The following is a 21687-nucleotide window of genomic DNA, read 5'->3' as shown; positions in this document are numbered from 1 at the left end:
TGGACATTAAGTAATGTAGTATGCTTGAATCAAACAGTAAGATACACTTCCCCTGCCCATAATGGATGAAAGCAAACTTTGCATGACATAATGTACTAGGCAAAGCTGAGTACATTATGGAGTACAAAGTTTGCTTGAGTCCATTATGGGCGGAGAAGGGTACCTTATTGCTATAATTTTACAGTTTTGGCAATGCCAGTGAATTTGTAGATATAGAAAACGTCAGGGCCACAATATTGGATAATTGGATACATTATCAGGGATACAAATTCACTGGTGTGAGATGGCAAAGCACCTCTACCCATATTGAAGATTCCAAACAATGAGGGTTGTGCAAAACAAAGGCTTATGACCTGTGATTCAACTAATCATGTGACAGCTCACCTGATTCAGATAATGATAATCTTGTGCTTTTCCCAACCAGAACGCATCTTTCTCAGAGTTTGAGGCACCGGCTAACAGATAATAGAAGACATGATAGTTCCTTTCGTCAGCATTGAGATGAACTATCCTGGACTTCTCAAGCAAATAATTCTCAACGATAGCACTGAAACAGAGAATGTATTGTAACATTTCAAAATTATCAGCTATATTTAATAATTCTATATTTAAAATGGCTTAAAAGTAATTTTGCCGGCATTTTCTGTCACATTCTAGTGAACATTACCGAGGCAAATCTATCTTAACCTTATTACTGTTGAAATCTTTGTTGGGATCCAATTCTAATTCAATGCATAAATGATGGCTGATTCTAAATAACGAATCACTCCTGATTTCAAAATGATGTGTTGAACACTTTGGATACTATTACAAAATTAAACAAATATATATATATTATATATAATATATATATATATATATATATATATATATATATATTTATATATAATCCCATGGTATTTTTCTCTGTTTGACGTCATCGTATACGAGTGTTTTTTCGCGAAGCCGTACAACTTCGAGCCGAAGGCGAAAAGTTGTGCGGCTCCGCGAAAAACACGAGTATACGATGACGTCAAACAGAGAAAAATACCATGGGATTATATATTTATCACATGAACAGTCTTCTTATTTTTCTTTTAACGTAAAAGGATCAAAATTATCGTAACAAATTGCATGAATTTCGTCGCGATTTGTGTTTTACCTACGCGGATTACTTTCATTTAAAGAGTAAAGCGGCCCGTCACCCAGGAGATACTTTCATTCATAAATCCCATCAAGCTGAAATTTGCTACATTAAAGGGTATTTCCACCAACCAGACGTACGGATTCGGTCACGTGAACGTGTCAATCATTGTCTCGCGCTGTACCGATGCCAAGGCAAGTTAGCCATCGGCGGACATAGCTTTCACCGTGCTAGCGACGGATAACCATAGTACTCAGAGTTACTTAGAATATTTACAATTATATTTATGAAGTAACTGAGACGACACGATCGAAACAGTAATTCTCATTCTCAGAGATGCCGTGGCTTTCAAAATATCACACAAGTTTACGACCTTTACGAGCGCGAAAGATTCCGTTCGATGACACACTCATTGCATGTCAGTGTGCCCACAACGTTGCCGTCACCGGTCTGTGCCGGTGTCATCTCGTCAATCCCGATCTCGGTCATCAATGTTTTCGTCTTACGAACTTTGATGTTTGCATTCACACATATCTCGTCCATGGATACATCCTAATTTTGTTGGCGGAAACCCTGTTTTGAGTGTTGTCGGAGTCAACTTTCGAAGTACATGGGATTCCACAGCGCTGCACACAGTTCGACAGCTTATGTCTTCGCTACAGCATTATGCCGCGCTGCAAGTTTGATTCCCAGCGAGACTTTACGGAGTTTTTGTGTGATTAAGGAAATTGATCGTTGTTAGTCGAATGACTTTAGGCTTGTGCCTCCAATGTCGCTTTCCCGTAGATTATACTATACTCATTTATTCAGTTTGAGGTGTAGGTTTCGGTTTTATCGCCAACCGGGGTCGCCAGGTACGACGTCCACACGACTCGACTGGAGCCGAGACGTTACTGAGCCATTAAAATAACGATCGTCGGTATCTCCATTCGATTCTCGGGAAAAGCTACTGTTTTAGCGACTTGAAATTTCGTTGGACAAATATGCCTTTATGTTTCAATGTCTGGATTTATCGGGTCACCTTTTTGTAAAAATAACGTGCGAGCTAGCACGGCATCGATCACAACAAATCTGTTCGTGTCGCGACGCCTGCATGTATGAACGGTACCATGAAAGAAAAAAGTTCCGGTTGATGACGTACAACAGGGGTAATTCGGATTTCTTATCCGTCCTGTTCTACGTCACACAGGTGGGAATTCGGGCCAGTTCATGTGATAAATATATATATATATATATATATATATATATATATATATATATATATATATATATATATATATATATATATATATATATATATATATATATATATATATATATATATATATATATATATATATATATATATATATATATATATATATATATATATATATATATATATATTATATATATATATATATATACTTAAAGCGGTGACATTACTGATCAAGATTCAGTACAATAATGGCACAGATAATCCAGCTCATTGATGGTTCTGTTCTTATACTTACTTCAAGCTAAGCTTGTTCAAGGATTGGCAAATTAGGTATTACCGGTATGTGAACAAATCTCTTTCTCACAGCTAAGAATGCGCTTTTCTCATTTCTGATTAACGGCGACAATGAACACCACTGTAATCAAATTATGATGACCTTAATCATGAAACGTGAGCAATGAATGTCAACTGGTCACCATGTTAATCAGATTAATCCATCCGTTAATCTCATCAACTGGCAAGATGCGAGCCTATTATGACTTTGTAAGCCATTTAGCAGGATGGCGGCGGATTGAATTCGACAGTAAGTAATTATATAGAGAGTAGATGAACAGTCATTATACACAGCACTGCCTTGTATTCAGAATTTAACTGCACTGATTTTAACATGTTACTCATTTTTGAAAAGATCATTTCAGCATGTTCCCTACATTGAACATCATTTTTCATTTTATGTTTTGCATGTGTCTGCAGTGGAAATGGTAATGTCTCCTTTTTTGATTTCGCGGAAACAATACTTGAGAAAGCAAATTAGAGTAAATTGAGTTTGATATAATATCAGAGTTTGTGATAAAGGATGTAGGAATGACTGTACGTGTGATAAAACATGCATGAGGACCAGTGGTGACTTTCTCTCTCTGTTTCTCTTGAAAATTTAAAACATCCTCAAGAAACATGTGATTTTTACTATGAAGTAGACAATCTTTGAGTTTTCCCTTTATGTGCAGTGTTGCAAAACAAACCAAACACCAATTTCAGGAGCAAAGTCTGACACTTTTAGAAGTACATCTAAATTTCAGCACCACAGAAACAAGAAAAATGTCATTTGAGATAAACAGTACTAGTACATAAATGTGTACAGTAAACTTGGAGGCGTATATTAACATACATGTAGGCCAAGCTGCTTTCCCTGTTGCATATGAAAAAGTTTTTAAGCAAAATCAAGATTCCAAATAGAAGTACAGAAGTACTTAATCATTTCTCTGGTATGTTTTTAAAAGCTTTCTAACAAATTAGGTAATTAGCTATGTTTACTAAATCGCTACCAATACTTCATAGCAATGTGAACAGAAACATTTCTCATGAGTTTTCAAAATGGCCAGGCTTGCCTAGCCTTGCCTAGCACTGTAAAAAGTAAAAGGAAAATTTATTAAGAGGTTAAATTGTAGTTGAAGCTGGTTAGACATACCCATGGACTGTTCCATTTTCTCTGTAGTTGACCTGGATAACTTGCCAAATCTACTGCTGTTGTTGTTCACTACGGTCATGGCATTTCCAAACGCCTGTCAAGAACAAAAATAAACGAACATGAAGTTATAACGCTTCATGAGAGCGTCCAGGAAACGAAGTATGTGTCATTCTTGAGGTATAGTACACAGCTCAGAAGTGAAAGACTTATTTGTAAACTTTTGCTCAAACTTTCCTGAGGGCAGCTTTCACATTCTCTTTTAAAAATTGAGTATAAAAATCAGGGGTCACTGCACAAATTTTGCTACCAGACAAACAAATTACTTGTACCTTAAAATTTTCTATTTATGTTCTAGAAAATTGGATAATTTTCTTCCTCTTTGCTTCGCAGTATGAAATACAAAGTACATGTATACAAAGTATTTCAATATGATTTTAAAAGTAGAACTGGTAAAAATATTTTACAAATGGAACAAAAATACTCGGTGTATGCATCAAAAGTTACACCTTGTAGAATTTTAGGGAAATCATCTGTAGAGACAACTGCATCTAAGGCTTAAAATTAATAAAACAGTCACTTCTTCAAAAAGTTATTTCCGCTGAGAACAATACGTATATGTATTTTGTTAATGAGCCAAAAAAGATTATATATTATATAAACATGTGTACAAACTGGATGCCCTTGGCAGCTGTTGACAGAACAGCATGTTATGATGGCAGTAGAGGGGAGTGTTGCTTCTAATAGAGAAATGTAATACATTCTGCATATGTACATTGGCATGCAGCGTTATCCTCTGCTCTTGTATTTCAACATGGTTACACGCAAGTGTTCAAGAAATGCCTAGCAACCAATTACTGGGGAAGTACCTGCTCAAAGAATTTATGGTAACACGCTTATTAATAATCACGTCTCACAGATGATGAATGTGAAACAAGTTTTGTGTCGTTTGTGAGAGACCTATGAATCATAACTTTCACTTTTGTGAACCGCAATTGTTTATTGACGTGTGTGAGGTTGGTGTTGATAAAAACATCACACAGAATATGATACCAACACTATTGTATTTATTTTATATCTCCAAAGTTCCACAAACAATTTCATCCGCAGTCAACTGCCCCTTTGATTGCAGGAAATGCAAATATGTAATAGCTGTATGAAATCTCCAAAATACAGAATATTTTGTTCACAGAAGAACAGATCAGATTAGCAGCAGTGCCAATTGCTCATCCTTACTCCTTTGGAAACTTTCTAAATAATTTTTTACAACCTGAGATTAGAAAATTTAATAAAAGACATGACAACATAAAATTGACCATTGAACATTGCTTAAATACAAGTATTAGACTTTACAATGGTGTGGACTGCAGTAGAGATTTGACAATTCTATTCCCAGACTCATATATCGCACACTGTTGTACCGGTCAGAGATAGGAAGCCCTATTGAGATGTCCTTGTTTAACAAAGTATTACATAACACCGTCAGATGATAAAATTTTTGTGTATTGATTTTTTTGCAAATTAGCATTTGCACAATGTGACAGATTTGGGTGCGCAGTATACATGTAAGTGACAGTCAAGTTCAATTGAGAACAGGAAAAACATAATTAAGCAATTATTCTTCTGAAAAACTAATTACTTATAACCTGATGAAAAGGCTTGATTATGCTTGATTGTTTTGCAAAGAAACCACTTGGAGCACAAATGAACATTTTCCTGGTACAAATCTGGGTGAAAAACTCTATCATCGCAGATAAGATGGTTGCAAATTTTCCTACACATACGCAAACTGTCATGTACAGCCAGCTTTAATATTCTACAATTGACATTTCACCTGTATATATTAAATTTCAATATTCACTGAAAACAAATATTGACATTATTTTGGCTCAAAATTAATTTTAATCAGCAGTCAAAATTGAGTGAAATAACCAATCAAATTTCACCAGAAAGCTTAGCTTGATGCTATCTTATTTGTTCAGTACACGCATTTTCGGATCAAATTTACAGAGAATTCTTTGATGGATAATTGTACTGGTATGTTTACTGAAAACAGCTGCACCAGTCGTAACTTCTGGAGTTGTCGCTGTCACAGCATGGCTCTTATAGTTGGCATTTTTCCCATTTGGATGGCAAATTGTGATCTATTATATGGTAAAATCTGCTACAGCACAGTTCATTTTATAAAAAAAAGTAACAGAGGTTTCCGGTATTTTGTGTCGAATAATTTGAAAAAGGACAGTGGAACTGGAAGTATGGAAAATTGGCAATGGTGGTTAATTTGACAGATATACATGTACATATCACCTTGTACGACTCGATGGGTCATAGTACATGCATTTCTCATATTTGTTGCCATTTCCTGTGTGAAAGCAACTAGCAATAAATGTCAACCAAAAACGGATTCAAAACTTGACAAAATTTTGTCATGATTTTGAACGACAACGCTCCGTGTTCTAGCTCAGAGGGACACGGGCAGATTTGACATCTCTGGTTTTGTGCATATACGGTATGTATAATTATCAAGTGTTCTGCCAAGATAAGGATATAAATCTGTGCCTTTTCTTGAATAGTTGTCATGGACTGACAAACACCATTGTTTGTCAGTCTACAACCATTGGTTTTGCACCTTCTGATAACTCTACCAATTGAAAGTTCAATGCCGTGATGGACTTTCACCAGTTACAATACATATTTACACCATACAATATCTTGAACTGCTGGAATTCTACACATAAAAACATTCTTCACTTATGATGTTAGAAAGAAGTCTTGACAACAATTTATGGATATTAGTACATGTAATGATGTGGAATAGCAATGTTTCTGTACTTCATCTTGCAATGATCAGAATTATAAGCAGTTTAGCTCAGGAATGTATAAACACTCAGCATTAGTTTCTGACTTCAGTACTGATTGAAACATCAAATAACTCAAGAGAATTTAACTATATTGTGAAATATTTTTCCCCTCAACACTTGCGATGCTAGTAAATTTTCACAGCAAAATGCATAATAATAGACTGAAGTTTCTCAACATGCCATAATTCACACTTCAATCCACTGGGGTGATACCAATGTGTATATGTACATGTAGCATGTTAAATGTGCATATTGCTGACACGAAACTGACGTTAATCCTGTAATGTTTTTATTTGGAGTCATTAAATCCGGGTTTGAAACCTTCTGCTTTATTGTAATGTCTCCAAATCAATACAACAGCAAATCTAACAATGACCCCATTCTTGTGGTTGGGCCATACGGGATGGATTTCCCTTTATAGAGGTGCCTGTGTAAAAACAGGGCCCTCTTTGCATGTAATCGAACACTGTGCTTGACAGGGATTTCACATGAAGCGGCAACAAACACCAGTTTCTTTGTCTGGAAACTTCAAGGTTACAGGGTGGGCTTGTCTGTTTTGTGTAAAATTACATATGTAATGAGAAGAATAAACTTTTCAGACTTCCTGAGAAAGTGCTGGATGAACCTGTTGTACTAGCTGCATCTTTACTTCTGTGATAATGATATTTTATATGTAAATAATAAATGCTGGCCATAGAGTATATTATTGGCACTTGGATGGAGGGGATCCCTAGCAAAGAGTAAACTTAATACTCCTGTGAAGAAAAGAAATGAGTTGGAGGAATGGATCCTATTGATCATCGAAAGACCGCTTTAAAGACTACCAATAACAGTGTGTGAGGGGACAGTTAGAGCCGATTCAGAAAGGAGATTCATTTTTATGCTGAGTGCAGAGATCCTGTCACTGATTAGTAAATTTCTAAATTTCAAATTATTTTGAAATAAAGCATATGTGCCAGAAGATAGGCAAAATTGGACCACAAACAGTGCCACTCTATTTACATATTTCTGGAAAATTGTGTACATTTTCCATACAAGAATATTAATTTCATGGTACTGGGAAGACAGAAGACTTTACTGCAGAGTTTAAACTTTATAATAAGAATGTATACTTTATTGCTCACTTGATAGCTGTTGCGGCAAATCTCAAGAGAAATTTTTAGAAGAAATGAAAGTAAATGAGTAAATTGCACGTCCAAGTTTATTCAGTTTCACATGCGGGGTATGAAGATCCTGGCAGAAACTATCCAATCTCTGTTGTCGTGGATATTCTAAACAGGATATGCTATTTTCACACTTGCATGTTTGACCCCGAAACTGAGACATAACAAATTCTGTCAACTCCTTTTGGAGCAAGATTGGAAGGTCCGGTAGACTGGACTCTATCTTTATGCCTGACCTTCTTGGCAAGATGATCAAGGTCAAGGGTCACCCATAATGAGGTCATCACAGATGTCACTGAAGGAATGTTTTTTTCCTGCTTCCTTATGACATCACAAGTCAGAACAAACATTTCATTGTTGTTCAAGGAAAGAGTTTGCCAGCATCTATGACATATATCTATACTAAATGCCAATTTGACCCCTACTAACAAAATCATATTTGCACATTATCCCAGCATGTCATTTCCATGGGACAATCCAAATTTGAATGTGTATCTATTTATGAACGTTCAATATCGAGGAAGTACTTGAGAAAGAAAATATTTAATACACATGATTAATACACATCTTTTGTGATATTGAACTGAATGTACCTTTACAACAATATCGGGTTTATCGACACATGTACATTACTGTATTCTAATGCTTGCTTTCTACACAGGCAGTACTTTACACTGGCACGAGACCTATATTTTCAAACCATCCGTCAAATCTTCATAAAATATGGTGGAATTGAAAAATTTAATTGTGTATGAAAATATGGTTGAAGGTCTCTTTGTTCAGTGTATTGACTGGCAGTGATAAAAGTGATAAGCAATGACCTTCATACATTTCAAGGTTGCCCGAACATTCAAACAACTGAATACAGTAATTACAAACAATAAACATGGTTGTGGATATTTCACCACCATCTACAGTAATCCTTTTCAACTTCCACCAACCTGCCCCTATGACCTAGTCTAGCAGAATATGACATGTATGCATGGGTACATGTATCCCTTGTTCAGATAATGTTACTTGGGATAGTTTATTCCTTATGGTGACATAAAGCACTTTCATATAGTTTAGAATTGTGAACAACTCTATTTTGGTAAATCTGTAAAATCAACTAATGTATTAGATTTCATCTTGTTATTACCACACCTGAAGTCACAATTTTGAATTTATCACATTGACAAATCATAATTTAACTGTTCAGTTTATTAGGCTTTTCATGGCCTCTGCTTTTTTCAACGCTATGGCTTGTATATTTTCTTTACATTACATTGGCAGTCTTAATTCCATCTAATTTAACCCAACATCTGCTGTTGCTTCTCATGCTGGTGTTGGATAAAAAGATAAGCCCTGCAAGCAGTCATGTTTTTGTTAACCTGACACCTCCGAGAAATTGCAAACATACATTGTTTATTGGTAGTGCACTCAATACCCATTCACATAAAGGTTATACACTGTTTATAATTGTCAACTCACTCAACACTGATCCATACAAAGGTTAAATGTATGTTTGATAAAAGATAGTGCAACAAATGCATTATGGGTAAATTGTGTATACATGTTCAGTACTGTTGCGTGGTATTCTTTCTTTAAGTTATTTTTTCAATAATTTATTTATTTTTTTGCATTTTTCATCACAACAAATGAAAGAAAATGCAAAGACTGCATTTGAGTGAGACATCCAGATGTGATGTCCCGATGAATGAATAATTTAGAAATACACTTTTTCTTCTTTATACTAAGTATCTATCTATCATCTTGTTATTTATCGACATATCAGTGCCTGCAAATCATGATGGAAGACCAACATATACCATGAACAAACAATGCAGAACAAGAGATCTGAACCAGTAAAATGGACAGTAACCAGCAATCTGGCTGCCTGAAAGTTGTGGTTGTTAATGTTATTGCATTTCTGTGTACTGTTCAGAATATTTTGATAAATGATTAGCTTGAGAGAATTCCATACCTGTGACAAGCTATTTATTGAGTACTACATACACGCAACATCTGCAATGAAAAATTTACTGCACTGAACTCCAGTATCATCTACATCCCATCAGCAGATCTGTTTCCATGGCAACGGATACAAAATGAATTCATTTCAAATATGTAATGCACATTTAAATTGCTCTCTCAGGAATCACTTCTATGGGAAGTTACACAGTGGTTTTTTTAAGTGACTACACTGGGTACATGTTGAATTTCAGGCATGCCTGGATTGCACTTCAATTGTTTATTTAACAATCAGGGCAACTTCAACTGATCTACATTGGGGTACCATGCAAACATTATTCTAGCGAACATGCGGTAAAAATAAACTTGCTATAAGGCAATCAATATCAAGTTCTGCAATAAAAAACAGCTTAATTTCTTTTAGGGAAGAGTTTATTTATTTTCATTTTGCTTAACACTAGCAATGACAATTACAATACGAACATGACTACTTTATAAAAGTTACTCCAAAATAAGTACAAGGAGAAAAAAATCACACATGACTTATAGGCTTAAAGGGCTGTAACGTTTGACCCAGTCCGAATTAAATATTAGTTTTAGTGTAACACTATTATTATTATTGTAAATGTATTGTGTTTCTTATGGCTTGACCAGACAAATATAGAAGTTCAAGAGAGAAAGTCAAAATGTTTTGCCACAACAGGCAATATTCAATGATTTTATACAAGTATGAGATGGTACAATTTCCTAAATCTTGATCTGAAAATTTTTAGCCATTATACATGTAATGCTTATTAGTCTTGACAGTCATCGTTGATGACACAGTCCCCACTTGTTAATCGGTACTTTGATTACAGGTCCTCAAAGAGGATAGAGTCCTCTTCATTAGGTCTGTGATAAAAATACTTTTGAATGAATTCGCTTGATACATGTATGAGTTATGGTTCAGGACATGAAAAAAATCGTAACAAAATGGTCGCACAGCGGCCATATTGGATCGCATCACAAAACAAATTGATGTGCATAGCTATGACATTGGTCGATGTCCTTGTACCAACTTTGAATAAAATTGGTCAAAACATGCGGATATGCCTGAGAAATGGCTCTGTACATGAAAAAATCGTAATAAAATGGCCGCCTGGCGGCCATATTGGATCGTATCACAAAACAGATTGACGTGCATATGTATGACATAGGTCAATGTCCTTGTACCAACTTTGAATAAAATCGGTTGAGATATGCCTGAGTTATGGCTCTGTACATGAAAAATCGTAATAAAATGGCCGCCTGGCAGCCATATTGGATCATATCACAAAACAAATTGACGTGCACAGCTATGACATTTGTCAATAAGCTTGTACCAACTTTGAATAAAATCGGTTGAAACGTGCCTGAGTTATGGCTCTGTACATGAAAAAATTGTAATAAAATGGCCGCCTGGCAGCCATATTGGATCGTATCACAAAACAAATTGACATGCATATCTATGACATTGGTCAATGTCCTTGTACCAACTCTGAATAAAATCAGTCAAAACATGCCTGAGTAATGGCTCTGTACATGAAAAAATCGTAATAAAATGGCCGCCTGGCGGCCATATTGGATCGTATCACAAAACAAATTGATGTGCATATCTATGACATTGGTCAATGTCCTTGTACCAACTCTGAATAAAATCGGTCGAAACATGCCTGAGTAATGGCTCTGTACATGAAAAAATCGTAATAAAATGGCCGCCTGGCGGCCATATTGGATCGTATCACAAAACAAATTGACGTGCATCTGTATGACATTGGTCAATGTCCTTATACCAACTTTGAATAAAATCGATTGGAACATGCCTGAGTTATGGCTCTGTACATGAAAAAATCATAATAAAATGGCCGCCTGGCGGCCATATTGGATCGTATCACAAAAACAATTGACGTGCATCTGTATGCCATATGAAGTAATCTTTGTATCAAGTTTGAATGAAATCGCTCCAGGCATCTCAGAGATATCTGCGTGAACGGACGGACGGACGCACGCACGCACGCACGCACGGACATGACCAAACCTATAAGTCCCCCCGGACGGTGTCCGTGGGGACTAATAAACACCTATCAATTCGCCTTGCCCAATCTCAGGTACAGTTTTCTGATAAATTCTTTCCTTTATAATGAGATAGACAGAAAACAGGTGTAATGACAGATCCTCAGAACTGGGATCTCAGGCTATAAGAACCCCTTGGGTTGAGATTCTAGATGCTGTTAACAAAGAGTGCTCTTCAAAGGTTGTTTTGTGTCTGCTTTTCACCAGGTATCTCACTTCTACTGCCTATTTGAAGTTGAAGGCAATACATCATGTTTTACAATATGGAGAAGTTGAACTCTGGCAGACAAAAGAAAACAAAAGGGGTGAACAAATTTTAATAGGTTGCTAGACAATAGCATTGGTGGGTGGAAATGTCAACGATCTTTAGAAACACACCTATGTGTAAAAGTGGGCATTATGTAACACATGACATCATAGGGACACATGAGAAAATCAAGGTGTGACTTCCCCTGGAGGCAATGCTCTGCACATTACGCATGTACATGCAGACTCACCAGGTCTATGAATCACACTGCACTCCCAATGCCTGAATACAATAGGTACAGTTTACTTCCTGTCTCAGGTACAATTGGGAGGAGTGGCGTAGTATGAATGTGTTCTCAAAAGACACAGGTAAAGTAAAGCCACACTTTAATAAATCACACGACATCTTTATAAAACAGTTAAGTGATTCCTGTTCATCGCCTGTTTCAATTTACTATGCACTGTATCACAGCTTTATTAGGAAGGAAAAACATGTTTGCTGATTATTTATTAGAGAAATCAAATAAAGAATTTGTTTAAGTACGATAGGAAGTACAAATATTAAAGCAGATATGTCAATTATGTTGTAAATCACACACACTCCTTAAGACCAGACATCAAAAGGTTTCCATAAAATTACTTTGTGTGATATAGAAGCTGTGAGCATTTAATATTCCTGGGTCAATAAGGAAAGATATTTTTGTTTTGTGGCCATGTAATCTTCTTCTGCTATTTGATTGTTAGCTAATGTTAATGATCATATTCATAAGTCGCAGGCAAATCCCAATGCTATAGATACTTGTATGGAATGTTGGAATTTGCTGACTTAACAATTACATGGACACATCATAGCAAATACCACTGCCATGATCTCAATACTGGAAACTGGAAAGACTCTGGTAGAGCTGGGTGAAAAATACTAATTCAGCACAATTGTTTAGCAGACAGAAAAATTCTTTACTGCTGCTGTTTTATAAATTATATCTGCCATTTACTTTTTGATAGTAAGAGTTCATTCTAAGAACTCTTTCAATAACAGAAAGGTTTGTACAAATGTAAGATTTCTTCACAGACTGTACAGTATATTTTTTAACCTGTGGTCGTACATGTACCAACAACATTTACAAGTTTGGTTGGTGTGAGTTGACAAGAGAGTTAAGAGAGAAGAGTGCGCAAGCTGAATTGCAGACACCCAACACTTTTCCTTTTCTTTTCTGAGCTCTTGTGCAACTGTACATCTGAATCTGCAACAACTCCTGTATGAATAATCTCCAGAACAAATTCTATGTGACAATATACATAGTTAATCTTCTTCCTGGGTATTTTCTTTCAAGGTTGGGCCAAAGAAAAAATTCAGTAAGTGCAGGTCTCGGCCGTAACCTCCCACTCCCTGTATTGTACACCACACTGCGGCGACCACAATTGGTACAATGGTGATTAATGGCAACCTGCTGATATTTAGTTCAAGTCAGCGGACTTTCACTTCATAAATACAGCCTGTATAATATATATGTGACCTACAAACCACTTCCACTGTAGGCTTGTGGTGTGAAATTTCTGACCTTATTGAGACTAATACGGCAGCACTGCCAATGAGGTGGTGGCTGGACAGAAAAGGAAGGAAAGACCAGCCTCAGAGGAAAACAGTAAGACTAATATTATCAGAGCAAAATGAGACACATGCAACAGTAATGCACTGTTGTGTTGACAGATCCTGTACAGTCGTCTTCGGTAATTATGAACTTTGTTCCCATGCCACAGTCTGCAATTATTTTGGTGCAATAAACAGTCAATCGAGCCCCTTGACCTGATCTAAGATTTACACATCTCAATATCTGGAAGTCCATTTCCTATTGAATCCTGATTTTTTTTCTTTTACAGAAATCTGTTTTCTTGTTTTCATTTGCAGTAACTTTTCTTGCATTAAGCATCATCTTGACCACATGAATGTGTTTATGACACTCATTAGTCACAGCAAGTCTACACATTCTGTGCCGCATTCAACACTTCACCTATAACTTTTGGTCTATATTTTTTTAACTGTCAACCTATGTTTATAGAACAAGCCAGACAGCTTTTGTGGGCTTTATATCGATGTTCGGGGTTTCCTGTCCGTTTTGTTTTTTTATGTCTGTCCCTTGTGCATATCCCGACAGAGTGTAGTCTCATTGTCCCTATGAAATCTATGAGGTAATGGTTCAACTCTTTGAAATTTACAGGTGAGATGGGATGTCTGTGTGAACATAAACACACCACATGCAGTACATGTACATGTTCTAGCAACATACATGTACTATGTTATGTGATTTAGTTACAGCATTTTTGAATGTCATTCCTAAAATACAGAATGATTTTGGATCTCACTCCTACAATCACAGGGAATACGTGACCGAGAACTGGACGGATTATGAAAATGCTGAACTTTAAATCAAATATTGTTTTAGATGATATAATACCATGGGAAGTCATTGCACCAGTCTGAAAGAAAATTCTATAAAAATAATGGCTAGGCATGGGCAGTACACTGAGTTTACATGAGTACTTCCCACAGGGGCCTTCTCTGAGGGCAGCAGTGTTGAGGGAAAGTTACCAGTTTCTGACCTGAAGACATACATGCTGTATCAAACTTTGTGACCTTTCAGCGTACCAGACTCGGACAATCACCACATTTTGGTATTCAGCATTGTATATAAAAAGGGGCACTGAGGTCACTGCTTGGCTAGACTTGTAAAGAAAACATGGAAATGTTGAATTACGTAGGGGGGGGGGATGAGGCCATACATGGAATTTGTAAGATCATGAGTGCGCAGCTAGGCAGTAGAAAATTAATGGGAATAACATGACTCATTCAGAAACATGTCCATGTCTACAGTATCAAGGGGAGTCAATTGAAATCAATGGAGCTATGACTGTGTTATGGTGTATTCAGGTTTGTTTGTCCTGTTCACACCCTCCAATGATGAGGACATTAGTATTCACTGCTGTGTGTCAAACCTTGGGAATCACACATTGCGCATCACAGATATTTCTTCAGTCAGAGCAAAAACTTGTACGCTTCTTGACCTTTGACATCTGGATTGGCAATGGACATGACGTCTGGCTGGGGAGGAAACTAGTTCATCAACTGACCTCATCATTTTCAAAGAATCACCTCGACAAGCTGTGCTGGTTTTGTTGGCTTTCACGTCAATGCAAATACTCAGAATGAATCAAAATTTACACGCAGATGATGCCCCTTTTACAACTCTCCGCCTGGGTTAGCCTCCAACATTTTCAAGATTGTTTTTGTTCTGCAATGGCAAACAATAAGTTCAACGGAAGGCGATCATGTCTCCACTTGACTCAATCCATTCATCAGATGCAACAGCAGAATGTCACCATCAGTAAAAAGATGAACTACTGGTGTTTGAGTTTCAATGTTGTTTATATACGTATTTTACTGCAGACAATTGCAAATCCTCCATGTGCATGATCATAGTATTCATACGTACATTGAATCATCACACAATGAACTGTCTTTTCTGTCTTTTATTGGGTGAATATGATGTTTTCTGCTAAAAAGGCACAAACCAAATGCCAACTGATGTTAAACTTGATACAAGCACTGGTGTCATTGAACCAGTGTTGACATCATCAACTTTTTCAAAATTATGCGAAGTACTGACTTCCATGCCAATCTGCAAGAACTTCACACTAAAAAACTAACCCCAACCTTGAACTTCAAGAAGGAATATGATACACACACAAATGTGAGTGCTGTATTAGCATCATGACTTTCTAGCTATAAGTCACTCACACTTCATGAGTGAATGAATTTCCTTCTGGTCTGTTTGACCTCTGAACTGTATTTCACATAAAATCTTTGCCTGCAGAAATCTTCCTGTGCTCTGTGTATTTCAAAATCATGGCCATAAAGTGATGGTGCCCCGAAAATGATGGACTGAAACTTTTGCTCAAACTTTCTTCAAGCTAGCTTTGACCCACTGTCTTTCAAAATTGAGAATGAAATTGGGGACCACTGTGCAAATGTACCAGGGAAACACATTACCTAAGGTTACTGACATTTGGTCACTATCTCTGTGTTTGCTGTGGAGAAAAATTACATTTTCGATTCTCACAGAAACAAGGCAGTGAAACCGTCAAGACTTTAACAGGTTCAAAATGAGCCCAAAAAACCAGTGGATAAGAAAATTATTAAAAAGATTTGCGCATCCAAATATCTGTCCACAAGGTGCATTCTACCTGAAATAACTCAGTCACTTAATAATAATATCATATTGATGTTGTTCACACTTCTAACATCGGTTTCCACTTGGAAGGGATCACATGGCATATCTCCTATTTGTGTACATGTAAAACTTTGTAAATAAGCACGGATGTGGACATTTCTACTTGACCAGGCTGACATGTAATGCATATCGTAAATTGGGAAAACAGCATTCCTTATGCCTTACTGATGTAGTACATGTTGACACTGATACACCCTGGCACTTCATACAAATGTCAAATGTCGGCAGAGCTCAGCAGGCATTCCAGCTGGATTCACGCAGTCATCGTGACCTAACTGTCGTATTATTTATATTGGTGTCTGCGAAAGCGTCAGACTTTGTGGAAATTCACTCTGTGCCCACACACATACACAAGAAATATGTCTTATAACCATTTATAGAATTTTAGTTTGATGAAAAATCAGTGCTGACTGGTTATGTCAGATTAGATTGAATTTTGAGAGTGCACATTTCGCTCTTTGTGTGGGGTTTATCGCACCAAGTCACACGGGAAAAGCAATTGACATTTTTGTCTGTTGCAACAGTCCTGCATGATTGTACCAAAGCATATGCCTTGAAGTACAGGTACTGCGCACATCTAACTTCACTACCACCCTTTTCTTAGATACACCATTTTCTTTATGTGTCTTGGTATTGTTCTGAGTTGAATCCAAATGCACAGCGATAGTGAGAGATTAATAAAAGGAAGCTTTCCATTTTAATATTTTTGTACAATAAATTAAGAATTCCCAAAAAGTTCTCCAAAAGTTGCCACTGAAAACAAAGTTAATCCATATTCATATATACACATATTTACTATGCATATAAATAGTCTAAATGCACAATCAAAATGGGATTCTTCTTTCTGATCCAGATCTGCAATGTAGCTGCCAATACTAAGAATTACGGGGATTTCAATGATGGATGCTGTCATACTTCAATACAGCTGAACCACACCGTACACGTATCATTGCTAAGACCAACATCATTATTGTATAGGGTACACAGAGACCCAAGTATTCAGTAGCCTTGAACCAACAAAGCATAATTCATCAACTAGTCTACGTCAGATGACTCACTGCTTTAACATGTGTATTGTTCCTTTTTCCATTGCTTCAGTTTACTGGTTATCTGGGACTCCCAGCACCCCACAGAATAGAACTTCATTACACCTTCTATCTTGCATGAGGGCATGTTTAGCTTTAATTTTAAATTTTCATCTTTGTTCGAAACCGCAATTATAATATTTCCTGATTCTCCCCAAAGTTGTATAAATTATTAAGAATTTGCCAGACAACATAATGTATTGAGTGCGATATGTAATGTTATTGTTGACAAATATATTCTATGCTGGACTAGAATTCAGTTGCCAATTGATGATACTGGGCATTACTTACTAACAGTTGACATGCTGTCTTGACAAGCTGAACACTGGGCACTTTGTCATGATTTTGAGGATGGAAGGAGATTTTATTTTACGACTGGAAAAAAATATAACAAGATACAGCTAATGTGGCTTCAGCACAGAGATACAGCCTGTGATTTTATAGATTGTTCAAACACTACGATACAACACAATTGAACAGCTAAATTGGTCACTGAATACTGAGAAATGCATGGTACTCCGACACACAACTTAACCTGAACTGTGACCAAAAACACATTTCAAAATCTAGCAGTACTTTGCCCACAACTCAAAACATACCGTAGGTTACTGCTCTGATCAGATGACCAAAAATGGGGCCAGAGGAACAAACCTAACTTAGACTGTTACAATAGCCTTCTGTCTGCAACTGAAAACACACATGCATGACCTTTGAGTCACAACTCACTGCCTCTGAATCAAGTAATCAGGAGGTCAGCTTTTTCACATGAAAGTACAGCAAACAAAGACAAAGACAAACTAACATTCACTGTATCTATTTCACTGATATTCATCTCTTCTCAAGAAGAAAACATCATATTTTGCAATCTAGAAGAAACCAATCTACAATAAACATTTTTCTTGAAATTCACATTTTCTGCCAGTTTCTATATTTATTGATAAATTCACTTTTCAAATGAGGGTTCAGTAACAGCATAGAATGCCTCAGAAATGCTTTTCAGCACTTTTAATGTTTTACTGTGTTGTATCAGACAGGCCATATTTTAGTTAGATTTATGTCTTTCTTGAAAATAAAACTGAGACAATTTTCTTGAGATTGAAAGTTAGACAGTATGTGATGAGTAACTCAGTCAAAATACAAGATTGAAAGTTAGACAGTATGTGATGAGTAACTCAGTCAAAATACAAGAGCATTTCTCTTCTAACTCATTATCCATTCATTTTTCATTGCAATATGCATCAATTTTACAAACAACATTGACCAGTGTATCATTTTCTCACTGATACAGCAATGTCAAAAATTTACCTGGACTTGCATTTTCACAAACACCGTGATAGTCACTATACCAATGTTTTTAAGAAGAGGGTTGCCAAAGGCACAAGTTGCTTGTATTTGTCATTTCAAGACCCTTTTTCAGTCCAAAAAAGGGAAATTAACAATTGATCATCAAAAGATCACATTTGATTGTATACATTGAACAGCATCAATATTATTAAGGAGTACGGGTATTATTTATTTGACAGATAACAAGAGTCTGATACCAAGAAATATTGATTGTGCATTCTTGTAAACACAATGCACACTAGAAATAGCTGGAAAATATCATCTGCTAAAAATAACCCAGCGATTTCATATCATTATTGATACATGATAAGCTGGTGAGAATGCTGTACCAGGGACAATCCATACTTACTACTGAAATTATCCTAATGCTCTGTTTAGGTGGGCAGGACATTTTAAAGTTACATTGTGTACTATAGTGTACCATAACACATTATATGGAATCGGCCCTGCTGGAAAGAAGCCTTTTCCTGGCACTTGCCCAGCTGAAAATCTTGGATGATTGTTGCAATTTTGAGTTTACATGCTGCTATTTCAAGTCAATTTTACAAAAATATCCCGGCCCTTTTAACGATAAATTGCAGTGGTTTCTACCGGTATAACGTTTCAGTCTGATATTTTGCAATTGTACATCCTCTCCAACTTTTCTTCCATTCCAAATCCAAGGACTTCGGAAAACCACATGCATTTTTTCAGACTCCATTTGAAATTATGACAAGTTGAATGACGGCAATGAAGTCTGTTTGTCATGTCTGGATGGCAGCTTTGATGGTTTGTCCTGGCTACCCCTCATCCTCTGCGTGCACAGATTCCACTCCCGACAAAGGAAAAACCACAGCCCCCACAAACTATAAATTTCAATCATCAACAGTAACAAGTATGCCTGATAAAGAAAGCACCACAACAATCAACTTCCTGGTTTTTAAAAATCTATTCCAATCATGATGTGCATTTGTGAGGAATATTTTCTGTTTTTCAACTTCAGTCAAGCAGAAAATTCAATCACTAATGGACGAGGGGGATTTCATTCATACGAGGGGGATTTCAATCATACACACGCTCACATTGGCATTCATTTCAAAGTTTGCTAAATGTATTTTTCATCTGTCGACATTATCCGCACATGTGATCTTTTTTTCTCTTCATTCAATTCTTTTGATATACAGTATAATGTCAAGAGTTTACGTTGGAATTACACACTCCCCAGAGAAACTGAAATCCGATTACACTGGCATTTGAGAATTAGCCAGACTATGGGTGACACATACTGCTTGTGTAATTGGTATTTTCTGTTCTTCAAATTGATGCAGCCTGGTGATCAGAACAACAAGACTGTGTTCGTCAGTGTTCTAAGCAGAACTGCCGGACAAAAGTACGGTTATGGAATGCAATTCCTGGCTAATCATGATGTCAAGTTGTACAGTACCCATTGGTCAGTTGAACACACCTCAATTGTACGCTACATTGCAAATAACTATTGATCTCATGCAGAAAGAATGAAAATCACTTCCACCTTTTTTTGCATCAATGCTGTAATTTAGTGTTTTTTCACAGGGTTCATAGCACTTTTGTTGATATACATTGTACATACATACATGCATACATACATGCATGCATACATGTATGTACAGACACACACACAACAGAAACCCACTGATCCTATACACTTGGTCCTGGAAGCTAATAATACTGGTAAATTGCATGAAGCACACATTAAAACTTAACTACCAGTCAACATAAATAAAACTTCAATGAAAAATCATTGAAACAAGTCCATTTATGGGCACATTTGGTAAATAAATGAAATTTTTCAAAGGTAGAAACTTCGGCCACAAATGCATGATCAAATATACTTTGTACACATGGGCATGTATCAGATGCTGTACAGACAGGTCACGCAAACATACTCACTAACTTGGTCTACACCCTCATCCCCTCCTCCCCCTGAAGTATAAAATGGTACTTGTATACCCTATTATCGGTCATCCACTACAATTTCATTAGTTCTGGCAAAGGTGTGGTCTAACTGATGGGTTAGTACAGGAAATCGGGGGCATAAGGCTCTTCTTGATAAACACATTTTCACAGAGGGGAATGTCGGAAGAAATTTAACTATTTTTATTGAAATACATGGATTTAGGACATTTCCCTTTTCAGATATGCAATTCAAGGCTACATGGGTCGTTGGTACTTTTTTAATGGTACGCCCACAAATGTTTGACAGGAGAGATACGATAAACTTTTATTCAAATGACTATGCTGATCCATGGGCAAAAGTGGAGTGAACTCCTTTATGCGAAAAGCCACAAACAAATAAAATGTATTAATCTCCCTCTGTTTTTTAATGGGGTGGGGGTGAGAATTGAACTTTTGAACTCTGACGTTTGAACTCTAGGGACACATTATGCATTAATACAATAACATGTACATGAATAAGTCGGACAACGTCACACAATGTTATGATGTTCCCGCCCAATGTTCTTTTCCATTGAACAAACTGCATAATAAACACAAATATCCTTCAACACTGGAATAACTTGGGCTAATTTTATCTGTAACTTTGTATTGGGCACATAATACCAAATTTCCTGAATTCATAATAATAACATTATGTATTTCATATTTAAGGAGTAGGCGATATGATTGAAATGTGAGTATAAAATTCAGCTTAAACAGTACAAAGTCACTCACTGGCTGTACGTCAGGCTATAAAATACACAAATTTGTTTGTCAGGAAGGTTTGGTCATCAATTACATGTACAAGTAGAGGTACACTTGGTGACAAGTCTGTCAAGAGGGGTTGCCTAATAGAAGAGTCCTAAAAATATATTTATATTCAAGCACCATTGTAAATTGTATCTGCATCAATTCTTTC

General features: G+C 36.5%; 1 protein-coding gene across 1 annotated transcript in view; it reads right to left on the bottom strand.

Moving 5' to 3' along the window:
• Positions 1-21687, bottom strand: part of LOC139121411 (unconventional myosin-IXb-like) — a 77177-nt gene that overhangs the window by 41508 nt on the left and 13982 nt on the right. The window contains 3 exon segments of the mRNA XM_070686249.1: positions 385-547; positions 3790-3829; positions 3832-3883. Coding sequence (XP_070542350.1) covers positions 385-547; positions 3790-3829; positions 3832-3883 — 255 coding nt within the window.

This window comes from Ptychodera flava, chromosome 21, assembly GCF_041260155.1.
Source record: "Ptychodera flava strain L36383 chromosome 21, AS_Pfla_20210202, whole genome shotgun sequence".
NCBI lineage: Eukaryota > Metazoa > Hemichordata > Enteropneusta > Ptychoderidae > Ptychodera > Ptychodera flava.
This window is presented reverse-complemented; position numbering and strand designations above follow the sequence as displayed.